Source organism: Chiloscyllium plagiosum, unplaced genomic scaffold, assembly GCF_037043375.1.
Source record: "Chiloscyllium plagiosum isolate Xiang-an unplaced genomic scaffold, Cpla_swu_hap1 HiC_scaffold_2, whole genome shotgun sequence".
NCBI lineage: Eukaryota > Metazoa > Chordata > Chondrichthyes > Orectolobiformes > Hemiscylliidae > Chiloscyllium > Chiloscyllium plagiosum.
This window is the reverse complement of record NW_028270140.1, coordinates 164,882,433-164,898,545: the sequence shown is the minus strand read 5'-3', so window position 1 is coordinate 164,898,545 and position 16,113 is coordinate 164,882,433. Positions and strand designations below refer to the sequence as shown.

At 44.1% G+C, this 16,113-nt stretch overlaps 1 protein-coding gene across 1 annotated transcript in view; it reads right to left on the bottom strand.

The window, feature by feature from the left end:
* Window positions 1-16,113, bottom strand: part of wdr70 (WD repeat domain 70) — a 196,605-nt gene that overhangs the window by 79,492 nt on the left and 101,000 nt on the right. Inside the window, exon 11 of the mRNA XM_087975431.1 lies at window positions 10,830-10,929. Within this exon, the coding sequence (XP_087831557.1) occupies window positions 10,830-10,929 (100 nt within the window). The remainder of the gene's footprint in view (window positions 1-10,829; window positions 10,930-16,113) is intronic.

The following is a 16,113-nucleotide window of genomic DNA, read 5'->3' as shown; positions in this document are numbered from 1 at the left end:
ATAGTTATATATGTTCATACATGGTATTAACATTACCAAAACCAGGTGTTGGTGTGGGTAGGGGGCGGGTAGGGTACTCACTGTTAACTCTAGCATTGTAGTATATTTGAATTTTCTTTATTCTATCATGGGGGTCAAGGGTGGGGCACTGGTTGGGAGAGAATATGATGGGTTTTTGGAAAGGAAGTGATGCCCCCTGGAAACAAGGGGAAAATCTCCATTTAAATATGTTTTTATTTAGAAATAGTTTTTTATTATATTGATGTGAGTGTATTAAAGAACCTCTATTTTTGTGAATTTTATATGTTCTATGCTCGGGATGTTTTGGATGGGGTTTCTTCTCTCCAGGGGTCTCGGACTTGCCCAGACGATTATGATTAATCAGTCGATTAAATGGTGCACCTGGAATGTCAAAGGGAGTAATTCGCCAGTTAAAAGGAAGAAAAAATTATCAAATCTCAAGAAAGAAAGGGTTGATATAGCTCTCCTACAGGAGACACACTCATTGGATAAAGAACACTTGAAATTACGACAGGGTGGATTTGATCAGGCCTTCTTTTCTTCCTTCAGCTCAAAAGGTAGGGGAGTTGTTACCCTTATTCAGAAGAATCTCCCTTTCAAAATCCGAAATCAGATAAAAGATGAATCTGGACAATATATTCTAATTAAAACCCTTATAAATGGAGAGGAATATTGGATCTTAAATCTGTATTGTCCCCCGGCACATCCTTTTAAATTTATAACGGAAGCCTTCTCCAAATTGATGGCTCTCAGTGCTCGTCATACAATTATAGGGGGAGACTTTAATTGTATTATGGATCTGGAAATAGATAGGATTCCCGAGAGTACTGCAGGAGTATCTCCCAGATCCAGACAATTGGTAGAATTGAACAAAGAATTAGGATTAGTAGATGTATGGAGATGCCTTCACCCACAAGGCAGAGATTTTTCTTTTTACTCCAATCCACATAAATGTCACACCAGAATCTTATGTATTTTGCCCCCTCGATTTTTTAAAATTCCATATCATTCTGTAAAATAGGTAGTATAACAATTTCTGATCACGCTGTTGTATATATGGAAATAAAGGCGAGGAACAATGGGACATCCCCTCGGCATTGGCGTATGGATTCCTTCCTGATGAAAGATAGTAAATTTGTAAAGTACTTCTCTCAAGAATTTAAAACTTTTTTGGAAATTAATTCAGGTACGGCTAGCAACCCATCAATGATGTGGGAGACCATCAAAACTTATGTGCGAGGTTTGAATTATTTCATACTCTGCGACCCAGAAAAAATTGAAGGGAGAACAACAGCGTCTGCTTGAAGTTCGCTTAACAGCAGCTGAAACAGCATACGCTTACAGACCTTCTATTATCAAATTACAAAGGATTACGGCCCTTAGGACAGCTCTGAATACCACGCTTACCGAAACGGCTAAGAGGGAAATATTATTTGCAAAACAAAGACAAATATGAATCTGGCGATAAACCTGGTAGATACTTAGCATTTCTTGCAAAAAAAAAAGGCCCCTCAAACTATCACGTCTATCAAGGAAAGTGTGGTACTCTTGACTCATGACCACAAAAGGATTAACGCAATCTTTAGAAAATTTTATTCTGATTTATATAAATCGCAGAATTGTGAGGATAGGTGAGGAGGATGCAGTCATTTTTAAAAAACTTGACCTTTCCGGACCTAACCCCATAACAGGTATCGGTCCTGAATGTTCCCCTAACAATCCAAGAAATACTTGACGCAAATCAAGCAACTTCAGAACAGTAAGGCACTGGGCCCAGATGGCTTTCAAGCTGAATTCTACAAAGAATTTACAGGAATATTGGCTGGTCCACTTATGGACATGGATAACTACTCATACAGTCAGGGCTGTCTCCCGCCTTCGCTGAAAGAGGCGAATAGCTCACTTATTCTCAAAAAAAGGAAAGGACCCAGACGATTATGTGTCATACAGACCAATATCCTTGCTAAATGTAGATTTTAAAACCCTTTCTAAAACGTTAGCATTGAGGCTAGAAAGGGTATTGCCACATATTATAAAGGAGGATCAGACGGGGTTTATTAAGGGCCATAGATCATCCAATAATGTTAGAAGGGTTTTGAATGTGATTCAAGCCTGCCATCGGGAAACATACCGGGAGTAATAGTTTCATTAGATGCAGAAAAGGCATTTGATAGGGTTGAATGGTCATATTTGTATTACACATTGGAAAGGTTTGGCATTGGAAAGGTGTTTGCCAAATGGGTCTCAACATTGTATAGTGATCCCAAAGCAGTTGTGATTACCAATGGACTCGGCTCGAATAGCTTCAGTGTGGGTAGGGGCTGCCGTCAGGGATGTCCTCTCTCACCATTGCAATTTACGCTAATAATTGAGCCACTAGCAGAAGCTATACGGGCTGACCCTAATATAACGGCCCCGAGGATTGGTACAGGTAAACATAAAATTACCCTTTATGCAGATGATGTTCTCCTATTCCTCAGTAATCCCCTGATGTCCGCGCCTCGCTTAATCCAAGTTATTAATACATTTAGCGCATTCTCAGGCTATAAAATTAATTTTTCAAAATCGGAGGCTATGCCAATGGGCGGCCTTGCTATGATACCCCACTTAGTGGACGGATCCCACTTTCCCTTTCGGTGGTCCCTGGAGGGTTTCTTATATTTAGGCATTTTTATCACCCCAGTATTTGGTCAATTATACAAGGCTAACTTTGTGCATTTACAGGAGAGGATAAGGCAGGACCTCCAGCGATGGGGAGACCTTCCAATTTCCTGGTTAGGCAGAATAGCACTAATCAAAATGAATGTCCTGCCCTGTCTCCTATACCCTATGAGAATGCTTCCGGTGATGCTGCCGAGACTGGCACTACGCAAATTGTATGGCTGGCTGGGTTCCTTCATCTGGAATCATAGACAGCCCCTCATTAAGCTGAGGAAGCAACAGCTTCCACAGGCAAGGGGAGGACTGGATTTTCCAGATTTTAGGAAATATCAGTTAAGTTCCCTGTTAAGCTACATAGCCGATTGGGTCTTGTCTGACCCGCAATCAATCTGGTTGGACATCGAGGCTTCTCAAGTAAAATGCCCACTTATTAATGTCTTATTTTCAGACAAGAGGAAAATCATCATGGCTCACTGCAAAAACCCTATAATACTAAATACAATTAAAGCTTGGAATATAATGTGGCAAAATGAAGGCAATTCACATAAAACATCCCCCTATATTCCGATAGTGGGGGCATGGGGGTTTCAACCGGGGTTTACAGATGCCATATTCAAACTTGGAGATCCAGGGGTATCTCCTGTTTAGGGGACCTGTTTAAGGAAGGGGTCCTGATGTCTTTTGAACAGTTGCAAAGAAATTTGGATTACCTAATGGAGACCTCTTTCGATACTTCCAAATTCGAGATTACATACAGAAGACAACTATGCTATTAGATAGTCTTCATAAATCAGACAGAGAACGTAGAGTGTTATGGCCAATGGGGGTACCTTCGGTCAGCACTCTTGATCATTTATTACATGATGAAGTATCAGAAGATATGGACAATCTGCTTAAAACATGGGATCAGGATTTGGGGCAGGAAATCTCCATAGAAATGTGGAATGACATTTGGGAAAATGCCAGAAAAATCTCCATCTGCAACAAAACCCAGGCCATTCGGCTGAAGATACTTCATAGGGCCCATATAGCACTGGACCGATTGGCAAAATTTAAGGCAGGAGCATCTCCAATGTCTCCCAAATGTAAAACAGAGGTGGGCACTCTTGTACACTGCTTATGGACTTGTCATAAGATCCGTAAATATTGGAACGGAAAACAGGAACGGAAATTAGAGTGGATCCAGTATCTCTCCTTTTGGGCTTGCCTTCCCTGGATGTGCATGGGAAGAGATTATTTTCCATTCTCTCTTTCTGTGCAAGGAAAACTATTTTGGTAAATTGGGTGGCTGAGGGCCCTCCTGGACTCTCAAATTGGCACAGCATAATCATGGAATATATTCCCCTTGACTTCCTTATAAACATGGTGCACCAAAAAAATGAATTATTCTGTAAAATATGGCAGCCCTTCTTGAATTACAGATACAGATATTTCGCCTATTCTATCAAGGGCTTTTATCTAATTGAGACAACGACCCTGGCTGGTCCAGGGCCCCTTGGGAGAGGAATCCCGCATGAATACGGGTTTTGTTATGATCTGATGTTAACACATTCCGAGCATGTACTTTACTAAATTTCTGTGTTATCCATCGTTTTTTTCTTTTCTTGAATAATGTAAGAGATTTAATCATACACTCTGGTTAGTTGTAGGTTAGATTAGTAGTTAGTTGAGTTTTTTCTTTTTTTTTCTTTTCAGTATCTCTTCTTTTGTTTAATAGATTTTGGCTATTATTTATTTAAGATTTAATTGTATATCAATGTTTATACTTGGGTTTTTTATTAGTAAACTTGTAAAAACATGTTAAACTTTCAATAAAAATATCTATTGAAAAAAAAGAAACTCAGTAGGTCTGGCAGCATCTGTGAAGAGAAAGCAGAGTTTACATTCCAAGTCCAGTGACCCTTCCACAGATGTTGTAACACCTGCTGAGTTTCTCCAGCAATTTCTGTTTTTAAAATATACAGTGTTGTGGTCACTATCGCTAAAATACTCTTGCAATGTCACCGTGAGCACCTGTCCAGCTTCACTCCCCAGAATTAGGTCCAGCACTGCACCATCTGTTCTTGGACTGTTCACATGTTGATACAAAAAGCTCCTTGTATACATTTCAAGAAATCATCCCCCTCTAAGCCTTTAAACTATCATCACCCAAATTAATGCTGGGGTAGTTGAAATCCCCATATATAATTACCCAACTATTACTTTTACATGCCTTAGTGAATTGCCAACATACCTGCTCCTCAATTGCCCATTGACAATTCAGGGACCTATAGTCCACTCCTAAAAATATGACTGCCCCCTTTTTATTCTTAAACTCCACCCAAAAAGCCACATTTGGTGACCCTTCCAAGCTAAAAGCCCTCCTTATTGCAGTAACTGATTCCCTAATAATGCAACACCATCTCCACTTTTGCACCTTTCCCTGACTGAGGTTGCCAGTCCTGCCCCTCTCTCAATGATGAATCTGTGATGGCAATAGCATGGCAATTTCAGTGGAATGGAACAATGACATTAATGTTGCATGTAATTATTGTAATGAGAAATGTATAAGAATACTGTATTCAATGAGCAAGTTAAAGTGTCATTGACTTCTCCTCTGATCTGAGCCCTAATTAAGAGGGCAACTGAGCTCCACGTGAAAGGTGGATTCTCTGGTCTCCCCGACATATCCCCTACAAACATCTCTGAAGAAAGGTTGTTTGTACTGCTAAAGACAGAACTTCAGGCTCCTCTTTGGCATCCCTCCCCAATAAACAGGAAATGAATTAGTATTCTGCATCACTTTTCACACTGGAAGACACCAGCGGCATATCAGAACTTCTAGCAGTCGAGGGCAGAGGTGAGTAGAATGGCCATCACTGAGGAGGAGGTGCTGGGGAATATGAAAGGTCTAAAGGTGCATAAATTATCTGGAACAAATGGACTACACACTAGAGTTTTCAAGGAGACTGTTGAGGAGATTGTAAAGGCTTTGTTGGTGAATCACTGGAGTCAAGGAAGGTCCAAGAGGATTGGAAAATGGCTAATGTAACACCCCTGTTTAAGAAGGGAGAGAGGCAGAAGGAAACTTTAGAAAACTTTTAGAGTTCATGATCAAGGATGAGATGTGGAGTACATGGATTGCAGAATCAGAGAAGTTCATGCCTGATGAATTGGTTTGGATTCGTAGAGGAGGTAATGACCAAGTTTGACAAAGGAGAGCCAGTGGACATGATCTATTTGGATTTCCAAAAGTCTTCTGACAAGATACTAAAAAGAGGTTCTAAAAAGAGACAGTGTAAGGTAGCAGATGATGACACATCCCTCCCCGATCATCTCAATGCCTTCTATGTTCGCTTTGAGCAAAATTTCAGCAGAGAAGTAACATCTATTGTGACAAGTCCTGACGAACCTATTCCAACAGTCACTGCATCAGACATCAGATCAGTTTTCCTTTGTGTGAATCAAAGGAAAGTGACGGGACCAGATGAAGTACCAGGCTGTGCACTCAGAGCATGCGCAAATCAGCAAGTGGAGGTCTTCTTCGACATCTTCAACGTCTCCCTGCAGCAGGCCACTGTGCCTGCCTGTTTCAATAGGGCCAACATCATCCTAAGGTGGCTCATGCAGCATGTCTCAATGATTACCTTCCAGTGGCCCTAACTTCGGTGGTCATGAAGTGCTTTGAATGGCTGGTAATGGCATTAATCAATTCCAGCCTCCCCACTACGCTTGACCCACTCCAATTTGCCTATCGGACCAACAGATCCATATCAGATGCCATATTACTTGCCCTTCTCTCCTCCCTAGAACATCTTGACACCAAGGACAGCTATGTAACAATGCTACTCATTGACTACAGTTCAGCTTTCAACACTATTACCCCCTCAAGACTGATTATTAAACTTAGTGATCTCAGACTAAGCCCCACTCTCTGCAATTGGCTCCTCAGTTTCCTGATCCACGGGCCACAATCAGTGAAGATTGGGGACAATATTTCATCCTCATTAACACTGGACCGCCAGGGGTGTGTACTCGGCCTCCTATTGTACTCATTGTATACCTATGACTGCGTTACCAAATACCAGACTAATGACATTTACAAGTTCGCTGATGACACCACCATAATCGATCGAATCTCAGACGGCGACGAAACAGACTACAGATGGGAGGTGGAAGACCTGGAAAAATGGTGCACTGACAGCAACCTAGCTCTCAATGCCAGCAAAACCAAGGAACTCATTATTGATGTTACTCATGCCGCCCTACACATTAACAGCACAGAGGTGGAACGAGTAGATTGTGTCAAGTTCCTGGGAGTGGTCATCCACAACAAGCTTTCTTGGACTCTTCATGTGGACGCACTGGTTATAAAGGCCCAACAAAGTCTCTTCTTCCTCAGAAAGCTGAAGAAATTTGGCATGATGGTGAATACCCTTGCCAACTTTTAGGTGCACCATTGACAGCATTCTGTCTGGATGTATCACTACCTGGTATGGCAACTGTACCATTCAGGATCGGAGACGGTTACAGAGAGTGGTGAACTCGCCCCGGACAATCGCAAAGGCCAACCTCCCATCTACAGAATCCATCTACCAGGCCTGGTGTCAAGGAAAGGCCACCAGCATTCTCAAAGATCCATCTCACCCTGGCAATGCTTTTCTACAACCTCTACCATCGGGGAGAAGGTACAGAAACCTGAACACACGCACCAGCCAGTTTCAAAACAGTTTCTACCCTACTGTTGTTAGAATACTGAATGGACTCTCAAACTCTTAATATTCGCCTGTACCTGTGTTTTTGTTTTTGCCGCTGTTTATCTACTTTTTACTTATCTATGCTACTTCACTCGCAAGACAAAGCTTTTCACTGTGCCTCGGTACACGTATCAATAAATTCAATTCAATACTGCATAGAAGACTGGTAAATTAGATAGGAGTCCATGGTGTTAGGGGCAAGATACCACCAGCATGGATAGAGAAATGGCTGACTGGCAGAAGTCACAAAGTTGGAATGGCAGCCAGTGACATTTTTAGTCATATAGGGGTCTGCGTTGGGACCTACCTATTCATGACATACATTAATGATGTGGACTAAGGAACTGAGGGCATTTTTTTCTATGTTTGCACATGACACAAAGATAGTTGGAGGGACAAGTATTGTTGAGCAAACAAGAAGGCTGTAGAAGACTTGGACAGGCTAAGAGAATGGGCAAAGAAGTCGCAGGTGGAATACAATGCAGGCAAGTATGAATTGACTTGAGAGTTCCTGTTCAGGATTCTCTTAAGGTTAACATGCAGGTTTAGTTGGTAACGAGGAAGGCAAAATGTGATGTTTGCATTCATTTCAACAGGGCTAGAATATAAGAACAGAGATGTACTAAGGATCTGGTCAGACAGCATTGAGAGTCAGAGTCATAGAAACGTATAGCACAGAAACAGACCCTTCGGTCCAACCTGACCAGATATTTCAACCCAATCTCGTCCCACCTGTCAGCACCCGGTCCATATCCCTCCAAACCCTTCCTATTCATATACTCATCCAAATGCCTTTTAAATGTTGCAATTGTACCAGCCTCCACCACATCCTCTGGCAGTTCATTCCATACACGTGCCACCCTCTGCGTGAAAAACAGAGTCTCTTAAGTCTCTTTTATATATTTCCCCTCTCACCCTAAACCTATGCCCTCTAGTTTTGGACTCCCCGATCCCAGGGAAAAGACTTTGCCTATTTACCCTATCCATGCCCCTCATAACTTTGTAAACCTCTACAAGATCACCCCTCAGCCTCTGATGCTCCAGGGAAAACAGCCCCAGCCTGTTCAACCTCTCCCTATAGCTCAAATCCCCCAAACCTGGCAACATCCTTGTAAATCTTTTCTGAACCCTTTCAAGTTTCACAACATCCTTCTGATAGGAAGGAGACCAGAACTGCACGCAATATTCCAACAGTGGTCTAACCAATGTCCTGTACAGCCGCAACATGACCTCCCAACTCTTGTACTCAATACTCTGACCAATAAAGAAAAGCATACCAAACGCCTTCTTCACTATTCTATCTACCCGCGACTCCACTTTCAAGGAGCTATGAACCTGCACTCCAAGGTATCTTTGTTCAGCAACACTCCCTCGGACCTTACCATTAAGTACATACATCCTGCTAAGATTTGGTTTACCAAAATGCAGCACCTCGCATTTATCTGAATTAAACTCCATCTGCCACTTCTCAGCCCATTGGCCCATCTGATCAAGATCCTGTTGTAATCTGAGGTAACCTTCTTCACTGTCCACTACACCTCCAATTTTGGTGTCATCTGCAAACTTACTAAGTATACTTCTTATGCTCACGTCCAAATCATTTATACAAATAACGAAAAGTAGTGGACCCAGCACCGAACCTTGTGGCATTCCACTGGTCACAGGCCTCCAGTCTGAAAAACAACCCTCCACCACCACACTCTGTCTTCTACCTTTCAGCCAGCTCTCTATCCAATTAGCTAGTTCTCCCTCTATTCCGTGAGATCTAATCTTGCTCACCAGTCTCCCATGGGGAACCTTGTCTAACACCTTACTGAAGGCCATATAGATCACATCTACTGCTTTGCCCTCATCAATCCTCCTTGTTACTTCTTCAAAAAAGTTTGTGAGACATGATTTCCCACGCACAAAGCCATGTTGACTATCCCTTGCCTTTCCAAATACATGTACATCCTGTCCCTCAGGACTCCCTCCAACAGCTTGACCACCACCTGGAATATTGTGAGCAGCTTTGTGCCCCATATCTAAAGAAGGATGTGCTTACCTTGGAAGGGGTCCAGATGGGTTTTATTAGAATGATCTCAGGGATGAAGGGCTTGTCAGTTGAGAAGCAGTTGAAGACTCTGTATCTATATTCAACTGAGTTTAAGAAGGATAAGGGGGATCTCATTGACATGTACAGAATCCTTAATAGAGTGGATTTGGAAAAAATGTTTCCACTCATTGGAGGGACTAGGATGCAGGGTCACAGTCTGAGTTAAGGGATAACCCTTTGGAACTGAGATGAGGAGGAATTCCTTCAGGCAGAGGGTGGGGAATCTGTGGAACTCATTGCTGCAGAGGGCTGTGGAGGCCAAGTCATTGAGTGCAATTATGACAGAGACAGACGGATTCTCAATTAGCAGGGGGATCAAGGGTTAAGGAGCAAAGGGACGAGACTCGGTTTGAGAAATGTATCAGCTATGATTGGAAGGCGAAGCAGACAAGTTGGGATGAATGGCTTCACTCAGCTCCTCTATCTCATGGTCTTATCATGAAACAGGCTGCTTTCAGCACAGCCAAATCTTTTTCACTGAGGTATAATCCTAATTGTCAGCTTGTCCTTTTCCATGGCTTACCATCATCCATTCTTTTGCCTTCCTAACTGTTTTTTCTGTCTGTGGGCTCTGTCTCCACTTAAAGCTGAGGAAAAGGTAGTGGTTGGGAATAGTTCAGGCTTTCTTTCAAGGAAGCAGCAAAGGACCATCTGCCAAAAAGAGGATGGACATGTCGAGGGATTGTATGTGAAAAAGGGGCATCTTTTGAAACCAACGTAAAGCATCATTCAAGTCATGGATGTAAGTAGGAAAGGACTGGACAAGGAGAAAGAAAATCAAGTCATGGCAGGATGACATAGGTTCCTTTAGCCCAGGAAAGGAAGAGAAAAAATATTTCTTGTTAAAACAAAAAGAATGAAATGGAATTGGAGGGGATGGGCAGCTTTGAGATAGCATGAGGCACGGTTGCTGTAGACTGTAGTGAAGATAGTCCCAAGAGTGCCACATGCATAGAGTGTGGATCTCAGGATATAGTGAGACTAGCTCCCTGAGGAGTGCTGTAAGTCACAGAGATATTGGTGATCCTGGGTGGATCTAAAAAACACAAAGGATGAAACTTAGCTGGAATCCATAGGGGTTAAGACTGAGCCAGAGGCAGTCACTAAGGAATGAGATGTGGCCATGAAAGCAGGTTTTGGCAAATAGAAAATCAGGAACGCTGATATTCCAGATGAAATTTGGCAATGGTCCTTAAGAAGGCATATATCCATAGATGTGACAAGATCTCAGTGTTGAATGTTGATTTGCAACTATTCGCAACACTTGCGCAGTACTTACGAGGCACATATTTATATGTACAGAAACAGACACATACCACCACGTGAGGCCAGGGTGTTGCCATCGTATGAGAAGCTAAGACAGGAGGTGTCACTGCCAGGAGCATGTGCCTGTCGATTATGAAACTTCGTATGAACCTATGGTATGAATGAACAAAGATTAACAGAACATAATCAGAACATCAGCCACAGCTGTCTGCTCAACATCTGCTTCAAACATGACTGTACACGATCAGAGGCATCATACCCGAGATTTCCTTCATGCTCAAACAGCAATGTCCGACAGAGGCATCCCCAGGAGATCACTCTGTGAAACTCAAGCTGGCTTGTCTGACTTATTGGTCTGAATGTTTCAAACAAACAACCTAGCCAAGCTTTCAATTCACCCCGACTCCCCAAAATCCACCATCTACAAGGCAGAAGTCCACCGTGTGATGGATATTCCCCACTTAACTGGATTAGAGCTGAAAATGTGTTGCCTGAAAAGCGCAACAGGTCAGGCAGCATCCAAGGAGCAGGAAAATCGACGTTTCAGGCATGAGCCCTTCCTCATGTCCGAAACGCCGATTCTCCTGCTCCTTGGATGCTGCCTGACCTGCTGCGCTTTTCCAGCAACACATTTTCAGCTCTGATGTCCAGCATCTGCAGTCCTCACTTTCTCCTACTTAACTGGATTAGTCCATCCCCAAAAACACTTAAGAAGCCTGACACCATCCAAGACAAAGTAGATTGCTTGATTGACACCATACACATAAGCATCCAGTCCCTCCACCACCGATGCTCAGCAGCAGCAGTGTATACTGTCTACAAGATGCATTGCAGACATCTAACAAAGACAGCACCTTTCCAGCCCACAACTAACTCCATCTAAAAGGACAAGGGCAGTAGATTTCAGGAACATCACCACTTGCAAAATCCCCTCCAAAACACATCACCCTGACTTAGAAATATATCACTGCTCCTCACTAGGTCAAAAAACCTGGAACTTCTTTGTAAACTGCACATTAAGTCAACCTACAGCTCATGGATTGCATTGGTTCAAGAAGGCAGCTCACCACCACCTTCTCAAGGCCAAAACAGCACAGGCAATGTAAGCTGGCCCAGCCAGCGCCACACATGTCATATGAATGAAGACAAAAGACATCTGGATTGGGCTTATCAGCTACTTCGTTGTTTGTGGTTAATGGAATTTTAATTCAAATGACACTTAGAACGTAGACCATTACAGCGCAGTACAGACCCTTCAGCCCTCAATGTCGCACCGACCTGTGAAATCAATCTGAAGCCCAATAACCTACACTATTCCATTTTCATCCATACGTCTATCCAATTACCATTAAAATGCCCTTAAAGTTAGCGACTCTACTACTGTTGCAGGAAGGCTGTTCCACACCTCTATTACTCTGAGTAGAGAAACTACCTCTCACACCTGTCCTATATCTATCACCCCTCAATTTATAGTTATGTCCCCTTGCGCTAGCCATCACCATCCGAGGGAAAAGGCTCTCACTGTCCACCCTATCTAAACCTCCGATTATCTTATACGTCTCAATTTAGTCACCTCTCAACCTTTTTCTCTAACGAAAACAGCCTTAAGTCCTTTTCTCAGCAGAGAGTGGCGCGAGCTGGGCGGAAGTGAGGTTGGAACGCAGAGCTGGTCGGGAAGGTAAGTGATTGATATTTGAGTGGGTGTGTTCTAGACCACAGGCCCTATATAGTAGGGCCTCCCTCCCATCCTCCTCCTCTAACCTAATTTTAAAGTCCACAGGTAAGCTACTCAGTGTTCTTGTTTTCGGAGACGAGGTGTAGAGTAATGGCAGCGCAGGCAGTGGAATGTTCCTCCTGCAGGATGTTCGAGGTAGGGGTGACCACCGATACTCCTGCCGACTTCATCTGCAGGAAATGCAGTCAGATCCTGCTCCTCACAGAACGAGTTAGGGAACTGGAACTGGAGTTGGATGAACTGAGGATTATTCGAGAGGCTGAGAAGGTGATAGATAGAAGCTACAGGGACGTAGTTACGCCAGAGAACAGAGGTAGCTGGGTAACAGGTAGGGGTGGGAAGGGGAGGAAGCAGGCAATGCAGGGATCCCCTGTGGTCATTCCCCTAAACAATAGGTATACCACTTTGGATACTGGTGGGGGGGACGGCCTAGCAGGGGTAAGCTGCAGTGACCGGGTCTGTGGCGTGAGGTCTGGCTCTGAGACTCAGAAGGGAAAGGGGGAGAGGAGGAGAGCGCTAGTTATAGGAGACTCTTTAGTTAGAGGGACGGACAGGCGATTCTGTGGACATGGGCGAGACTCTCGGATGGTTTGTTGCCTCCCGGGTCCGAGACGTCTCGGAACGTGTCTTCAGAATCCTTAATGGGGAGGGTGTGCAGCCAGAAGTCGTGGTGCACGTTGGCACCAATGACATAGGTAGGAAGAGGAGTGGGGAGGTCATTCAAGAGCTCAGGGAGTTAGGCTGGAAGCTGAAAGCTAGGACGGACAGAGTCGTCATCTCTGGGTTGTTGCCGATGCCACGAGACAATGAGGCAAGGAATAGGGAGAGACTGAAGTTGAACACGTGGCTGCAAGGATGGTGTAGGAGGGAGGGCTTCAGGTATTTGGACAATTGGACTGCATTCTGGGGAAGGTGGGACCTGTACAAGCAGGACGGGTTGCACCTGAACCAGAAGGGCACCAATATCCTGGGGGGTAGGTTTGCTAGCTATCTTCGGGGGGATTTAAACTAATTTGGCAGGGGGATGGGATCCGGACTTGTAGTCCAGCAAGTAGGCTAGCTGTTTGTCAGGATGTTCAAGTGTGTGGGGAGGCTGTGAAGAAGGTAGCACTGACAGGGAATACTTGTGGACACAGAGATGGGTTCAAGAGTGTACACTTCAACGCAAGGAGTATCAGAAATAAGGTCGGTGAACTTAAGGCGTGGATAGGTACCTGGGACTACGATGTTGTGGCCATCACGGAAACGTGAATAGAAGAGGGACAGGAATGGTTGTTGGAGGTTCCTGGTTACAGATGTTTCAGTAAGATTAGGGAGGGTGGTAAATAAGGAGGGGGGTGGCGTTGCTAATTAGAAATGGTATAATGGCTGCAGAAAGGCAGTTCGAGGGGGATCTGCCTTTGGAGGTAGTATGGGCTGAAGTCAGAAATAGGAAAGGTGCAGTCACCTTGTTGGGTGTTTCCTATAGGCCCCCAATAGCAGCAGAGATGTGGAGAAACAGACTGGAAAACAGATTTTGGAAAGGTGCAGAAGCCACAGGGTAGTAGTCATGGGTGATTTCAACTTCCCAAATATTGATTGGAAGCTCTTTAGATCTAGTAGATTGGATGGGGCGGTGTTTGTGCAGTGTGTCCAGGAAGCTTTTCTAACACAGTATGTAGATTGTCCGACCAGAGGGGAGGCCATATTGGATTTGGTACTTAGTAATGAACCGGGACAAGTGATGGGCTTGTTAGTGGGTGAACAATTTGGTGATGGTGACCACAATTCTGTGACTTTCACCTTGGTTATGGAGAGAGATAGGTGCGTGCAACAGGGTAGGTTTTACAATTGGGGGAAGGGTAATTACGATGCTGTAAGACAGGATCTGAGGAGCATAAGTTGGGAGCATAGGCTGTCGGGGAAGGATGTCGTGGAAATGTGGAACTTTTTCAAGGAACAGATACGACGTGTCCTTGATATGTATGTACCGGTCAGGCAGGAAAGAAATGGTCGTGTGAGGGAACCTTGGTTGACGAGGGAGGTTGAATGTCTTGTAAAGAGGAAGAAGGAGGCTTACATAAGGTTGAGGAAACAGGGTTCAGACAGAGCAGTGGAGGGATACAGGATAGCCAGAAAGGACCTGAAGAAAGGGATTAGGAGAGCTAAGAGAGGGCATGAAAAATCTTTGGCAGATAGGATCAAGGATAACCCAAAGGCTTTTTATGCGTCTGTGAGAAACATGAGAATGACGAGAACGAGGGTAGGTCTGATCAAGGACAGTAGTGGGAGACTGTGTATTGAGTCGGAAGAGATAGGAGAGGTACTTTTCTTCAGTATTTACGAATGAGAGGAACCGTATTGTTGAAGAGGAGAGTGTGAAACGGACTGGTAAGCTAGAGGAGATACATGTTAGGAAGGAAGATGTGTTGGATATTTTGAACAACTTGAGGATAGACAAGTCCCCCGGGCCTGATGGGATATATCCTAAGATTATGTGGGAAGCAAGAGAGGAAATTGCAGTACCGTTGGCAATGATCTTTTCATTTTCACTGTCAACGGGGGTGGTACCAGGGGACTGGAGAGTGGCGAATGTTGTGCCCCTGTTTAAAAAAGGGAATAGGGATAACCCCGGGAATTACAGGCCAGTTAGTCTTACTTCGGTGGGAGGTAAATTAATGGAAAGGGTACTGAGGGATAGGATTTATGAGTATCTGGAAAGGCACTGCTTGAATAGGGATAGCCAGCATGGATTTGTGAAGGGTAGATCTTGCCTTACAAGTCTGATTGAATTCTTTGAGGAGGTGACCAAGCATGTGGATGAGGGTAGAGCAGTGGATGTAGTATACATGGATTTTAGTAAGGCATTTGATAAGGTTCCCCATTGTAGGCTTTTGCGGAAAGTCAGGAGGCATGGGATAGAGGGAAATTTGGCCAATTGGATAGAAAACTGGCTAACCGGTCGAAGTCAGAGAGTGGTAGTAGTTGGTAAATATTCAGCCTGGAGCCCAGTTACAAGTGGAGTTCCGCAGGGATCAGTTCCGGGTCCTCTGCTGTTCGTAATTTTTATTAATGACTTGGATGAGGGAGTCGAAGGGTGGGTCAGTAAATTTGCAGATGATACGAAGGTTGGTGGAGTTGTGGATAGTGAGGAGGGCTCTTGTCGGCTGCAAAGGGACTTGGATATGATGCAGAGCTGGGCTGAGGAGTGGCAGATGGAGTTCAACCCTGCCATTTTGGAAAGACAAATAAGAATGCAGAATACAGGGTTAACAGTAGGGTTCTTAGTGAGGTGGAGGAACAGAGGGATCTTGGGGTCTATGTTCATAGGTCTTTGAAAGTTGCCACTCAGGTGGATAGAGCTTGTAAGAAAGCCTATGGTGTATTAGCGTTCATTAGCAGAGGGATTGAATTCAAGAGTCGTGAAGTGATGTTACAGCTGTACAGGACTTTGGTTAGGCCACATTTGGAGTAATGTGTGCAGTTCTGGTCGCCTCACTTTAGGAAAGATGTGGAAGCTTTGGAGAGGGTGCAGAGAAGATTTACCAGGATGTTGCCTGGAATGGAGAATAGGTCGTACGAGGATAGGTTGAGCGTGCTAGGCCTTTTCTCATTGGAAC